At 37.5% G+C, this 15252-nt stretch overlaps 1 protein-coding gene across 1 annotated transcript in view; it reads left to right on the top strand.

Moving 5' to 3' along the window:
- The window catches only part of ANKRD22 (ankyrin repeat domain 22), a 45652-nt gene that overhangs the window by 27091 nt on the left and 3309 nt on the right, over positions 1-15252 (top strand). The window contains exons 3-4 of the mRNA XM_079138371.1: positions 1222-1329; positions 4021-4098. Coding sequence (XP_078994497.1) covers positions 1222-1329; positions 4021-4098 — 186 coding nt within the window. The remainder of the gene's footprint in view (positions 1-1221; positions 1330-4020; positions 4099-15252) is intronic.

The following is a 15252-nucleotide window of genomic DNA, read 5'->3' as shown; positions in this document are numbered from 1 at the left end:
ATTACAAACATGTACTTAAAAATATTAAAAGGCATGGAAAATGTACATATTTTAAATGTGCATCTCTAAACTAGAAAAATGCAAGATATGATTTTGAATACATAACATGATCCTATGTTTTAAAATTCCACATATGGAATTGACAATGACCTGAAGTGAATATAGCATAATGTCAAGAATTTACTCTGGACTGTTTGATAATGGATAATTCTGAATTCTATCATTCTAATCCTCTCTACTCTCCAGATTGTTTACAGATAGCATATATACTTTGATAATTAGGAAAGCAGAGTTGTTACTTAAGAATAGTGCTTTGGCACATGCTCATAATCCCAGTGGCTCTGAAGGCTGAGACAGGAGGATCATGAGTTCAAAGTCAGCCTCAGCAAAATCAAGGCTATAAGCAACTTGGTGAGACTCTGTCTCAAAATAAAATACAAAATAGGGATGGGGATGTGGCTCAGAAGTTGAGTGCCCCTGAGTTCCACCCCCCACCCCCAAAAAAAAAAAAAAAAAAAAAAAAAAAAACAGAATAGAAACAGAATAGTGCTTTCTCCAAGTGGAAACTCACTTCTCTTTTCTCTTTCACACTTTCTTTCCTTTTATTGAGTTGAGTAGGGTTCCGATTACACCATAGCCTCTTTCACATTGTATTTATTTGTGCATCTTTCTGGCCACCTTTGATTATGAGACCCTGAGAGTTCACGGTCCATATACCACCCCTCAAAGTTTCAGCCCACCACCTGATGAACATTGGAATATTTGAAGAATTAAGTGCATTCTTGTAGCACTGCCTGTGTTCATGAGGGAACATGAAAACATTGAAATGAGGTTAATGTTTTCCTATGAACAAGCCATTAAATGAAAAATTGTCCAACGTAGCTAATTAAAGGATAACTATGGCATTTCATACTAAGTTCAGTTCTATATTTGTATCTCAGTATATTTTTCCCCTCAAAAATTAAAATGAATATCAGAATCTAGCCTTCCATAATTTGAAAATGTATGTTCACCTCTGTTATTTGCCATTAATCTTTCCTTTGCTTTTCCTTTAGACTGGACTATTCAATATTCTGGTCAATGGAAACTTAAGTTTATTAATCAGACAAGCCCCACAGAAAGAAGTGCCCTGGATACCAGAAAAATAAAAAGCATGAACTTTTTGATGTGGTAATGTGCAAATATGAAATGTGAAATGATGAGTTCTTCTCTTAATTGTAGAAAGAGAGAACCTGCTTGCATTATGCTGTGAAGAAAAGATTTACTTTCTTTGATTATCTACTCATTATCCTCTTGATGCCTGTCCTGCTTATTGGGTATTTCCTCATGGTGAGTATGCTTATTCGGGCACAGGGAAGAGGTGTAGGAGAACTATGCATGACTCATCAGGTTTTGCTAGGCCTGTGAGATATTGTAAAGAAATAATAACAAAATGAGCTCTAGGTTTATACATGTGCTCCTTGACTTATGATGATGTTACATCATAATAAACCTCTCAAAGATGAAAACATTGTAGGCAGAAAATACATTTAATATACCTCACCTATCAAACATCACACTTTAACCACACAGTATTCTGTAGAGTATGGGTTGTTGGTCCCCTGTGATCATGTGGTTGTGTGGTAGCTGCATGCTGGCTGCAGTTTGCTGCCACTGCTCAGCATTACTAGAAGGTATCCTACTGCATGTCACCAGCCCAGGAAAAGATCAAGACTCAAAATTCAAACTGTGGTTTCCTTTGAATGCCTATCACTTTCCCATCATCATAGAGTTAAAAAATCCTAAGTTGAACCCCTGTGAGTTTTGTAGAATACATTTTCCATATACATGCAGTGCTGACTATGCAAAGTGAGAAGAAAGGTAGCAAAAATAGTTGACCAGTGGTAAAATAGTCTGAGCAAGGTCTATCTAGAAAAATAATTTAATCTTGACTTAATTTAATGTTTTATCTGAAAGAAGCACAGAATTCTGAAAATATTTGGGAAAAATGTTCTCTCTCATTCTTTAAGTGGAGTTTATGTTTTTGTACATCTCTCTCTGAATTACTGATATGTAAGGACCCATCCTGGTGGTGAGATAAAAGACAGATCCTAAGGAATTTGCACCAGGGAGTTGATAAACACAGAAGATATTTATGGGAAATTTTGAAACTCATCTTTCACCTTGATGAATTGAGTCATTCTTAAATGGAAATATATAGTTGGTGTAGGAATGCAATCATCTTATGAGAAGAAGATGTAACTTGAGGGTGTTCTGCTTTGCCTTCAAATAGGGTAACAGGTCTGCACTGATTCCCCCACCCCACCACCTTTTTTTGACTTCTCTTGTAGCCAGTCCCATCTTTGAGAGATGACTCAGCAAATACATCATTTACTCCAATTAAATAACCACTGCCCCCCACCTTTCTGTAGCTAATAGACCTCAAACCTCGGAAATCCCTGTTAACAAAAGCTCCGATACAAATTCGGTCAGTTGAAATATTATTATCTCCTTAGGTACTTAAATGTTGCAGAATTTGAGGAACTATAAATAATATGAAAATGTTGGTTTTAATCTTTTAATTTATGGGAGAGAGAAAACTTTAATTCACTAATAAACACATTATCTGTTTATATCCTTAAAAATATTTTGAGAAATTCACTATGTATTTAGCATACATCATTGGAATATTTGTATATGGGGGCAGGAGGAATTTGTTGTCAACTATACAACTATATGTAGCAAGGCCCATTTGGAATTTGTTGATATCAGTTCTGCTTTCTAAGAGAGTCCAATGTTTAGATACTGGAGGTCTAAGAAAAAATACAGATTTTAATGACTAACCTAGCTCCAATTGTACATATACACTATTTATTAATGGAGCCTGATATTGTAAGTTCATGATACATAAGGAAAAAGTGATATGAAAGGCAACCGTAGGGGAAGGGACCAGAAAGAATTGAGTCACTTCAGAGAAGGATAGGAGGAGAAAGGCAGGTGAGCTGGTGACATAGGATAGAAGCACGAGGAAAGAAGACAACAGGATGTAGCTCCAGATGACAAAGGACTGAACCCCAGGGCTATGCCTCATGAGTAGGGAGAACTTTGCTCCCTCTGTTGGGGGAAGGCTCCAACTGTTAGGTGGTCAGGACCTTAAGGGACCAGAAAGGAAAAGTGAGTTTCTGAGGAGTCTCCTTGATAGAATGCATTTGTCCCATCCTTCACCCTGTATTTTCATGGATCTATTATGAGCCAGACACCATGCAAGGTTTAGTGATACCATGATGAACACAACAGGCATAGCTGTTGACCTCATGAGAGTTTGAGGATGGTGGGGAGTCATCAATCAAATGACTCAAATACACAAGAAATCACCATGAAGCAGGTATTACACAGGTGATTGGTGTTGATTGCCTAGAAGAAAATGATTTCTTCATCTGGTCAGATAAAGTCCGGTAAGTTTGACACTGGGAAAAAGTAAAGGAAGATGGAGGCTCCAAATTCCTGGAGGAAGATGAACTTGGGTTGAGATATGAAGGATGAATTTGCCAAGCAAAGAAGGTAGGTAGGAAGCTTCCAGGTAAAAGGAATATCTATGAAATGGTTCTCCAGAAGGAGGGAGTCTGGTGGGAAAGGAGGACTTAACAAAAAGCTAGTTAGTGTAGCTAAAGCAGAGTGAGCTAGGAGGTATCTCCTGAGAGAGAGGACTAGGGCCCTAAGCCCTAAGCTCTAGAGGAATCATGCTGAATAGTGTAGATTTGTCTCCAAAACAATGAGAAGTTATGAAGAGTTATGAACCAGGAAAGCTAGAAATCAGATCCCATCCTCAGCAGAAGGTCTGGGGTGAGGGTTGAGAATGTGCATCTCAAACAAGTTCCTGGGTGCTTTCAAGAGCACAACCTGATATGTCTTCAAGAATTTTAGGAAAGATAATAGATGCATAGGAGTGTTGAGATTCAAATGAAGCTAATTGATTACAGGAGTCTTAGACACAAGATGAAGGAAATGTTTGTAAAGCCACTTCTCTCCCACTTACAACAGGTATCCAAGACAAAGCAGAATGAGGTTCTTGTACGAATGCTCCTTGATGCTGGCGTCCAAGTTAACGCTAGAGACTGTGTAAGTTCACATTTTTAGTCATTCCAAAATAATATTCAAAATGGCATTTATAGAGAGTGTACTTGTTATCACTGAAGTTATTGGCTTTGTATTTCTTGACAATTTTCCATTTAGTTTTCTTTTTTCTCACTGCCAGTCATGCAACTTTGAGGTCATTTATATTCTTCCACTGAACTCATGAGTACAGAATCTTTATTGATTATAGAATATCTTTAAAAGAACTGGTTTTGACACTGATAAGAAGTGAAGGAAAAGGAAGACTGTGATAACAAAACACTGTCCTCAGTACTTAAGCTGGAGTCAGAATGCCAGCATGTGAATAGGTCTGCCGCTTTTTACTTAGGTGGGTGGCCAATTATAAATTTGTTACCTAGTAAGTGCTCACTGCATGTTAAAAGCTGCTTCTTCATCCAAGAGCCCAGCCACTATTGATAGAGGCCCCTTTTATAAATGAAAGTTAGAGAAGGGCAAAGAAAAAGAAAATCCAAGTGATGTATGTTATGAACTGCAAAAACAACAGCTGCATCAGCTGGCTTCTTCCCATAAGGAAGTGTAAGCTTTTATTTTGACTTTTTACCCCTGTACCCCTGTACTCATCTTCCTCCCTTAAATGCTAATAATGGGGCAGGCATTTATTTTTGTGGCATTTTATTTGCTTAAATTAATTGGATAAAATTTTAGGTTTCCAGTATTACATTGAGAAAGGCAAGTTGAAATTTGATTACAGAAAAATAATGTTCATGTTACCATTGTTCTAGGAGAAAGAATATGTCTTTATCCCAGTTTCTATTAATGTTTGCATTATTTTAATTTTCGATAAATTTTAAGAAGGCTTAAATGGAAACAATTTTTTTGTGTATGTGTGAGATAGTATAAACTTGCACGAGAAAGTACAAGACAATAAGCTGATGAGATCTTTTATTTTAAGTAGAATTTTTAAAAATTTGGATAGACTACTATTATGCATTCTGTTTCCCTAAACAGCTTTGAAATTTATTAAAGTAAGAGATTACTAAAGGTTAAGTAAGAGATTTTTGAAGGTTTTTGTTGATCTTTTCATTTGAAATTAAAACATTTAAAATTTGTGTCTGTGGTCAAAACTTTTCTCAGATATTTTTCTAGTTATTTGTCTTTTTCTGTCTCTAGACAGAGATATTATATTCCTAAGCATACACATATCATGTACATGCACACAGACACCATCTTTTTCCACCAAACATTTTTTCAAAAAATGAATACATGTGATCCAAGTTCTAACTGAAATAATGTAGTTTTTTTTTTTTTTTTTTTTTTTTTGTGATGCTAAGGATTGAACCCAGGGCCTTCTGCATGGTAGTAAGCACTCTGCTGCTGAAGCACATTCCTAGTCCTAAAACAGTGTTTTATATTTTTACTAATTAAACTCACTTTATTTCACATGGAAAATTCTAGTGTCCTCTTCTGTTCATCATGCCTTCAATTAATAAAAATAAATGACTGTAACTTCTTTTCCTATAGTATTAGAAGAATTTCCAGGGAATAAGGTCTAGAATTAATTCTGTTGGTTTTGATAGTTGAGGATATTATGTCTTCTTTTACCAAAACTATGATTTCTTGGCAGAGTTTTTTTCTTTTTTTTATTGTAAACAAATGGGATATATGTTGTTTCTCTGTTTGTACATGAAGTAAAGGCATACCATTTGTGTAATCATAAATTTACATAGAGTAATGTTGTTTGATTCATTCTGCATTTTTCCCTCCCTCTCACCCCTCCCACCCCTCTTTTGCCTCTGTACAGTCCTTCCTTCCTCCATTCTTGCCACCCTCCTTAACCCTAACCCTAAACCTAACCCTAACCCTAACAAAACCCCTCCCAACCCCCACTATGTTTCACCATCTGCTTATCAGCAAGATCATTCTTCCTTTGGTTTTTTGAGATTGGCTTATCTCACTTAGCATGATATCCTCCAATTTCATCCATTTGCCTGAAAATTCTATAATTTTATCATTCGTTATGGCTGAGTAATATTCCATTGTATATATATGCCAGTTTCTTTATCCATTCATCAATTGAAGGACAGTTCAAACAGAAGGTTCCACAATCTGGCTATTGTGAATGGAGCAGCTATGAACACTGATGTGGCTGTATCTCTGTAGTATGCTGATTTTAAGTCCTTTGGGTATAGGCCAAGGAGTGGGATAGCTGGATCAAATGGTGGTTCCATTAAAGTTTTCTGAGGAATCTCCTTACCGCTTTCCAGAGTGGCTACACTAATTTGCAACCCCACCAGCAATGTATGAGTGTACCTTTTTTCCCCACATCCTCCCCAACACCTATTGTTGCTTGTGTTCTTGATAATTGCCATTCTAATTGGGGTGAGATGAAATCTTAGGGTAGTTTTGATTTGCATTTCTCTTATTACTAGAGATGTTGAACATTTTTTCATATATCTGTTGATTGCTTCACATCTTCTTCTGTGAAGTGTCTGTTCATTTCCTTAACCCATTTGTTGATTGGATTATTTGTATTCTTGGTGTAGACTTTTTTGAGTTCTTTATAGATTCTGGATATTAGTGCTCTATCTGAAGTATGAGCAGCAAAGATTTTTTTCCCACTCTGTAGGCTCTCTCTTCACATTACTGATAGTTTCCTTTGCTGAGAGAAAGCATTTTAGTTTGAATCTATCCCAGTTGTTGATTCTTGCTTTTATTTCTTATGCTATGGGATTCCTGTTAAGGAAGTCTGATCCTAAACTGACATGTTGAAGATTTGGACCTACTTTTTCTTCTATAAGATGCAGGGTCTCTGGTCTGATTCCGAGGTCCCTGATCCACTTTGAGATGAGTTTTGTGCAGGGTGAGAAATAGGGGTTTAATTTCATTCTGTTGCATATGGATTTCCGGTTTTCCCAGCACCATTTGTTGAAGAGGCTATCTTTTCTCCATTGCATATTTTTGGAACCTTTGTCTAGTATGAGAAAATTGTATTTACTTGGGTTTGTGTCCATGTCCTCTATTCTGTACCATTGATCTACCTGTCTATTTTGGTACCAATACCATGCCGTTTTTGTTACTATTGCTTTGTAGTAGAGTCGAAGATCTGGTATTGCGATACCCCCTGCTTCGCTCTTTCTACTGAGGATTGCTTTAGCTATTCTGGGTTTCTTATTCTTCCAGATGAATTTCATAATTGCTTGCTCTATTTCTGTAAGGTACACCATTGGGATTTTAATTGGAATTGCATTGAATCTGTATAGCACTTTTGCAAGTATGATCATTTTGACAATATTAATTCTGCCTATCCAAGAACATGGGAGATCTTTCCATCTTCTAAGGTTTTCTTGAATTTATTTCTTTAGTGTTCTGTAGTTCTCATTGTAGAGGTGTTTCACCTCTTTTGTGAGATTGATTCCCAAGTATTTTAATTTTTTTTGAGGCTATTGTGAATGGGGTAGTTTTCCTAACTTCTCTTTCTGAAGATTCATCACTTATGTATAAAAATGCATTGGATATATGAGTATTGATCTTGTAACCTGCTACTTTACTGAATTCACTTATGAGTTCTAAGAGTTTTCTGGTGGAATTTCTAGGTTCCTCTAAATATATAATCATGTCATCAGTGAACAGGGATAGTTTGAGTTCTTCTTTCCTATTCATATCCCTTTAATTTCTTTGGTTTGTCTAATTGCTCTGGCTAGAGTTTTAAGGACGATATTGACTAGAAGTGGTGAAAGAGGGCATCCTTGCCTTGTTCCAGTTGTTAGGGGGAATGCTTTCAGGTTTTCACCATTTAGAATGATATTGGCCATGGGCTTAGCGTAGATGGCCTTTACAATGTTAAGGAATGTTCCCACTATCCCTATTTTCTCTAGTGTTTTGAGCATGAAGGGATGCTGTATTTTATCAAATGCTTTTTCTGGATCTATTGAAATAATCATGTGATTCTTAACTTTAAGTCTGTTGATATGGTGAATGACATTTATTGATTTCCGGATGTTGAACCGACCTTGCATCCCACTTGATCGTGGTGCACTATCTTTTTAATATATTTTTGTATGCGATTTGCTAAAATTTTCTTGAGAATTTTTGCATCGATGTTCATTAAGGATATTGGTCTGAAATTTTCTTTCCTCGATGTGTGTCTGTCTGGTTTAGGTATCAGGGTGATATTGGCTTCATAGAATGAGTTTGGGAGGGTTCCCTCCTCTTCTATTTCATGGAATACTTTGAGAAGTATTGGAATGAGCTCTTCTTTAAAGGTTTTGTAGAACTCGGCTGAGAACCCATTTGGTCCTGGACTTTTCTTTGTTGGTAGGCTTTTGATGACCTCTTCTATTTCATTGCTTGAAATTGATTTATTTAAATTGTGTATGTCCTCCTCATTCAGGTTAGGTAATTCATATGTCTCTAGAAACTTGTTGATGTCTTCGAGGTTTTCTGTTTTGTTGGAGTATAGATTTTCAAAATAGCTTCTAATTATGTTTTGTATTTCACTCGTGTCTGTTGTGATATTTCCTTGTTCATTCCGAATTTTAGTAATTTGAGTTTTCTCCTTCTTTCTCTTTGTTAGTGTGGCTAAGGGTTTATCAATTTTGTTTATAATTTCAAAGAACCAACTATTTATTTTGTTAACTTTTCTGATTGTTTCTTTTGTTTCAATTTCATTGATTTCGGCTCTGAGTTTAACTATTTCCTGTCTTCTATTACTTTTGGTGTTTGTCCGCTTTTCTTTTTCTAGGGCTTTGAGCTGTAGTGTTAAGTTGTTTATTTGTTGATTTCTACTTCTTTTGTTGAATGCACTCCATGAAATAAATCTTCCTCTAAGTATTGCTTTCATAGTGTCCCAGAGATTTTGATATGATGTGTCTTTGTTCTAGTTTACTTCTAAGAATTTTTTTATTTCCCTCCTGATGTCTTCTGGTATCCATTCATCATATAATAGCATATTATTTAATCTCCAGGTATTGGAGAATTTTCTGCTTTTTATTCTGTCATTTATTTCTAATTTCAATCCATTATGATCTGATAGAATACAAGGTAGTATCTCTATCTTCTTGTATTTGCTAACAGTAGCTTTGTGGCATAAAATATGGTCTATTTTAGAGAAGGATCCACGTGCTGCTTAGAGAAAGTGTATTCATTCTTTGTTGGATGGTATATTCTATATATGTCTGTTAAGTCTAAATTGTTGAATGTATTATTGAGATCTATGGTTTCTTTATTCAATTTTTGTTTGGAAGATCTATCCAGTGTTGAGAGAGGTGTGTTAAAATCATCTAGTATTATTGCGTTGTGGTCTATTTGATTTCTGGAATTGAGAAAGATTTGTTTGGCGTACATGGATGAGCCAATGTTCGGGGCATAGATGTTTATGATTGTTATGTCTTGCTGATCTATGCTTCCCTTAAGCAGTATGTAATGTCCTTCTTTTTCCCTTCTGACTAGTTTTGGCTTGAAGTCCACATTATCTGAAATGAGGATGGATACTCCCTCTTTTTTGCTTTGTCCGTGTGCATGGTATGTTTTTTCCCATCCTTTCACCTTTAGTCTGTGGGTATCTCTTTCTATGAGATGAGTCTCTTGCAGGCAGCATACTGTTGGATTTTTCTTTTCAAACCATTGTTCCGGTCTATGTCTTTTGATCGATGAGTTCAGGCCATTAACATTCAGGGTTATTTTTGTGATATAATTTGTATTCCCAGTCATTTGACTAATTTTTGTTTTTTGACCTGATTTGGTTTCTCCTTTATTTGGCTATTCCTTTAAGCTAGTTCCTCCCGTTGCTAATTTGCATTGTTGTTTTTCATCTCTTCCTCATGGAATATTTTGCTGAGAATGTTCTGTAATGCCGCTTTCTTTTTGTAAATTCTTTTGGCTTTTGTTTATCATGGAAGGATTTTGTTTCATTGTCATATCTGAAAGTAAGTTTTGCTGGGTGTAAAATTCTTGGTTGTCATCCATTTTCTTTCAGGGCTTGGTAAATGTTGTTCCAGGCCCTTCTAGCTTTTAGGATCTGGATTGAAAAATCTGCTGATATTTTTATTGGTTTCCCCCAAATGTAATTTGATTCTTTCCTCTCTTGGCCTTCAAAATTCTGTCTTTATTTCGTATGTTAGGTATTTTCATAATAATGTGCCTTGGTGTAGTTCTGTTGTAATTTTGTATATTTGGAGTCCTATAAGCCTCTTGTACCTGGTTTTCCATTTCATTCTTCAGATTTGGGAAATTTTCTGATATTATTTCATTGAATAGATTGTTCATTCCTTTGGTTTGTTTCTCTAAGCCTTCCTCAATCCCAATAATTCTTAAATTTGGTCTTTTCATGATATCCCATAATTCCTGTAGATTCTGTTCATGATTTCTTATCATCTGCTCTGTTTGATCAACTTTGTTTTCAAGATTAAATATTTTTCTTCAATGTCTGAGGTTCTGTCTTTCAGGTGTTCTATCCTATTGGTTATGCTTTCTATGGAGTTTTTAACTTGGTTTATTGTTTCCTTCATTTCAAGGATTTCTGTTTTTTTTTTTTCTTTATCTCTAAGTCTTTATTGAAATGATCTCTTGCTTCCCGTATTTGCTCTTTTAACTGTTTTTTGGTGCAATCATTTAGTGCCTGCATTTGCTCTTTTATCTCTTCCTTCAATGCCTGCATTTGCTCTTTCATCTTCTCATTTGCGTCCCTGATTGTTTTAATTATGTACATTCTGAACTCCCTTTCTGACATTTCTTCTGGTGTGCTGTCATTCGGTTTTATTGATGTAGTATCTAGTTTTGTTTGGGACATTTTCTTCCCTTGTTTTCTCATATTGGTCAGATGTCAGTGGGACTCTGAGATATTGCAGATTTCCTCTTTGACTTATAGTGTCCCTATAGATTTTCAGTATATCACCTCCCAGCCTCCAGTAGCCTGAAGTCTTGGAGGAACTTGATATTGCAGTGCTTCTGAAGAAAGCTGCCCCTAGCCTGCTACTGGGTCCGGTGCTGGGGGCTGGTTCTGTGTGGAAATCCTCTTACTGGTGGTCCTGTACCTAGAAGCTGGCTATAGACAGAGCCTGCCCTTGCCGAGGGAGCCAGGCTGATAGGGGAAAGCCTCTTCCTGTCCTGCCTTGGTCCCAGAAGCCAGAAGCCGCCTGTGGGCTCGGGCCCGGCCACTGGGTTCAGGACTTGGGATTGGCTCTGCGCAGAAAAGCTCTCACTGGGCGGGCCTGCTCCAAGAAGCTGATTGTAGACCCCACCTGGCACCAGAGGGAGCAGGGCTGCTTGGGGAGTTTTCTGGCTGCCTTGCCTTGGTCCTAGAAGCTGCCTGCTGGACACAGCCTGCCGCTGAGTCCCAGGCTTGGGGTTGGCTCTGTGCGGAAAAGCTCTCACTGGGCAGCCTGCTCCAAGAAGCTGACTGTGGATCAAGCCTGCCGCCAGAGGGAGCAGGGTTGCTTTTGGAGGTTCTGGCTGCCCTGCCCTGGTCCCAGAAGCTGCCTACAGGCCAGGGCTCCCTGCTGGGTTCAGGGCTTGGGGTTGGTTCTATGCAGAAAAGCTCTCATTTGGCGGGCCTCCTCCTAGTAGCTGGCTGTGGATTGAGCCTGCTGCCGGAGAAAGCAGGGCTGCTTGGGGAAGACTCTAGCTGCCCTGCCCTGCTCCGAGAAGCTGTCCCTGTCCAGGCCTGCCACCTGGGACAAGCTTCACCCAGTGGGAGAGACTCACCCCATGGCTCTAAGTTAGTCTGAGTCTCTCAATGCCTCCCCTTCTTGAATCCTGGGTTCTGGAGCAACAGGAGATGCAGTCACCATCTAGTCTACCATCTTGGATCCACCTCTTGGCAGATTTTGAAAGCCAAATTTTGAACACAAATTTTCCCATTATAATTTTTTTTATTAAAAATCATAAATTTACATAGGGCAATGTTGTTTGGTTCATTCTGTTATTTTTTTCCCTTCCCCCCACCCCTCCCACCCCTTTTCCCTCTATACAGTCCTTCCTTCCTCCATTCTTCCCACCCTCCTTATTCCTAAACCTAAACCTAACCCCTAACCCTAATGCTAACCCCTTCTAACCCCATTATATGTCCTCATCCACATCAATGTTCATAGCTGCTCAATTCACCATAGCCAGGGTGCATTCAACAAAAGAAGTAGAAATCAACAAATAAACAACTTAACACTACAGCTTAAAGCCCTAGAAAAAGAAGAGCAGATCAACACCAAAAGTAGTAGAAGACAGGAAATAGTTAAACTCAGAGCCGAAATCAATGAAATTGAAACAAAAGAAACAATCGGAAAAATTAACAAAATAAATAGTTGGTTCTTTGAAATTATAAACAAAATTGATAAACCCTTAGCCACACTAACAAAGAGAAAGAAGGAGAAAACTCAAATTACTAAAATTCGGAATGAACAAGGAAATATCACAACAGACACGAGTGAAATACAAAACATAATTAGTAGCTATTATGAAAATCTATACTCCAACAAAACAGAAAACCTCAAAGACATCAACAAGTTTCTAGAGACATATGAATTACCTAACCTGAATGAGGAGGACATACACAATTTAAATAAATCAATTTCAAGCAATGAAATAGAAGAGGTCATCAAAAGCCTACCAACATAGAAAAGTCCAGGACCTGATGGGTTCTCAGCCAAGTTCTACAAAACCTTTAAAGAAGAGCTCATTCCAATACTTCTCAAAGTATTCCATGAAATAGAAGAGGAGGGAACCCTCCCAAACTCATTCTATGATGCCAATATCACCCTGATACCTAAACCAGACAGAGACACATCAAGGAAAGAAAATTTCAGACCAATATCCTTAATGAACATCGATGCAAAAATTCTCAACAAAATTATAGCAAATCGCATACAAAAATATATTAAAAAGATAGTGCACCACGATCAAGTGGGTTTTATCCCAGGGATGCAAAGTTGGTTCAACATCCGGAAATCAATAAATGTCATTCACCATATCAACAGACTAAAAGTTAAGAATCATATGATTATTTCAAAAGATACAGAAAAAGCATTTGATAAAATACAGCATCCCTTCATGCTCAAAACACTAGAGAAAATAGGGATAGTGGGAACATTCCTTAACATTGTAAAGGCCATCTACGCTAAGCCCATGGCCAATATCATTCTAAATGGTGAAAACCTGAAAGCATTCCCCCTAACAACTGGAACAAGGCAAGGATGCCCTCTTTCACCACTTCTATTCAATATCGTTCTTGAGACTCTAGCCTGAGCAATTAGACAAACCAAAGAAATTAAAGGGATACGAATTGGAAAAGAGGAACTCAAACTATCCCTGTTCACTGATGACATGATTATATATTTAGAGGAACCTAGAAATTCCACCAGAAAACTCTTAGAACTCATAAGTGAATTCAGTAAAGTAGCAGGTTACAAGATCAATACTCATATATTCAATGTATTTTTATACATAAGTGATGAATCTTCAGAAAGAGAAGTTAGGAAAACTACCCCATTCACAATAGCCTCGAAAAAAATTAAAATACTTGGGAATCAATCTCACAAAAGAGGTGAAACACCTCTACAATGAGAACTACAGAACACTAAAGAAATAAATTCAAGAAAACCTTAGAAGATGGAAAGATCTCCCATGTTCTTGGATAGGCAGAATTAATATTGTCAAAATGGTCATACTTGCAAAAGTGCTATACAGATTCAATGCAATTCCAATTAAAATCCCAATGGTGTACCTTACAGAAATAGAGCAAGCAATTGTGAAATTCATCTGGAAGAATAAGAAACCCAGAATAGCTAAAGCAATCCTCAGTAGAAAGAGCGAAGCAGGGGGTATCGCAATACCAGATCTTCAACTCTACTACAAAGCAATAGTAACAAAAACGGCATGGTATTGGTACCAAAATAGACAGGTAGATCAATGGTACAGAATAGAGGACATGGATACAAACCCAAGTAAATACAATTTTCTCATACTAGACAAAGGTTCCAAAAATATGCAATGGAGAAAAGATAGCCTCTTCAACAAATGGTGCTGGGAAAACCGGAAATCCATATGCAACAGAATGAAATTAAACCCCTATTTCTCACCCTGCACAAAACTCATCTCAAAGTGGATCAGGGACCTCGGAATCAGACCAGAGACCCTGCATCTTATAGAAGAAAAAGTAGGTCCAAATCTTCAACATGTCAGTTTAGGATCAGACTTCCTTAACAGGAATCCCATAGCATAAGAAATAAAAGCAAGAATCAACAACTGGGATAGATTCAAACTAAAATGCTTTCTCTCAGCAAAGAAAACTATCAGTAATGTGAAGAGAGAGCCTACAGAGTGGGGAAAAAATCTTTGCTGCTCATACTACAGATAGAGCACTAATATCCAGAATCTATAAAGAACTCAAAAAAGTCTACACCAAGAATACAAATAATCCAATCAACAAATGGGTTAAGGAAATGAACAGACACTTCACAGAAGAAGATGTACAAGCAATCAACAGATATATGAAAAAATGTTCAACATCTCTAGTAATAAGAGAAATGCAAATCAAAACTACCCTAAGATTTCATCTCACCCCAATTAGAATGGCAATTATCAAGAACACAAGCAACAATAGGTGTTGGGGAGGATGTGGGGAAAAAGGTACATTCATCCATTGCTGGTGGGGTTGCAAATTAGTGCAGCCACTCTGGAAAGCGGTACGGAGATTTCTCAGAAAGCTTGGAATGGAACCACCATTTGATCCAGCTATCCCACTCCTTGGCCTATACCCAAAGGACTCAAAATCAGCATACTACAGAGATACAGCCACATCAATGTTCATAGCTGCTCAATTCACTATAGCCAGATTGTGGAACCAACCTAGATGCCTTTCAGTTGATGAATGGATAAAGAAACTGTGGCATATATATAGAATGGTATATTACTCTGCCATGAAGAATGATAAAATTATGGCATTTTCAGGCAAATGGATGAAATTGGAGGTTATCATGCTAAGTGAGATAAGCCAATCTCAAAAAACTAAAGGACGAATGATCTCACTGATAAGCAGATGAGGACATATATGGGGGGGTAGGAGGGGTTAGCGTTAGGGTTAGGGTTAGGTTTAGGGTTAGGGATGAGGAGGGTGCTTAGAATGGAGGAAGGAAGGACTGTATAGAGGGAAAAGAGGGGTGGGAGGGGTGGGGGGAAGTGAAAAAAATA

The sequence above is a fragment of the Sciurus vulgaris genome (assembly GCF_902686455.1).
Source record: "Sciurus vulgaris genome assembly, chromosome: 4".
In the NCBI taxonomy this organism is placed as follows: domain Eukaryota; kingdom Metazoa; phylum Chordata; class Mammalia; order Rodentia; family Sciuridae; genus Sciurus; species Sciurus vulgaris.
This window is presented reverse-complemented; position numbering and strand designations above follow the sequence as displayed.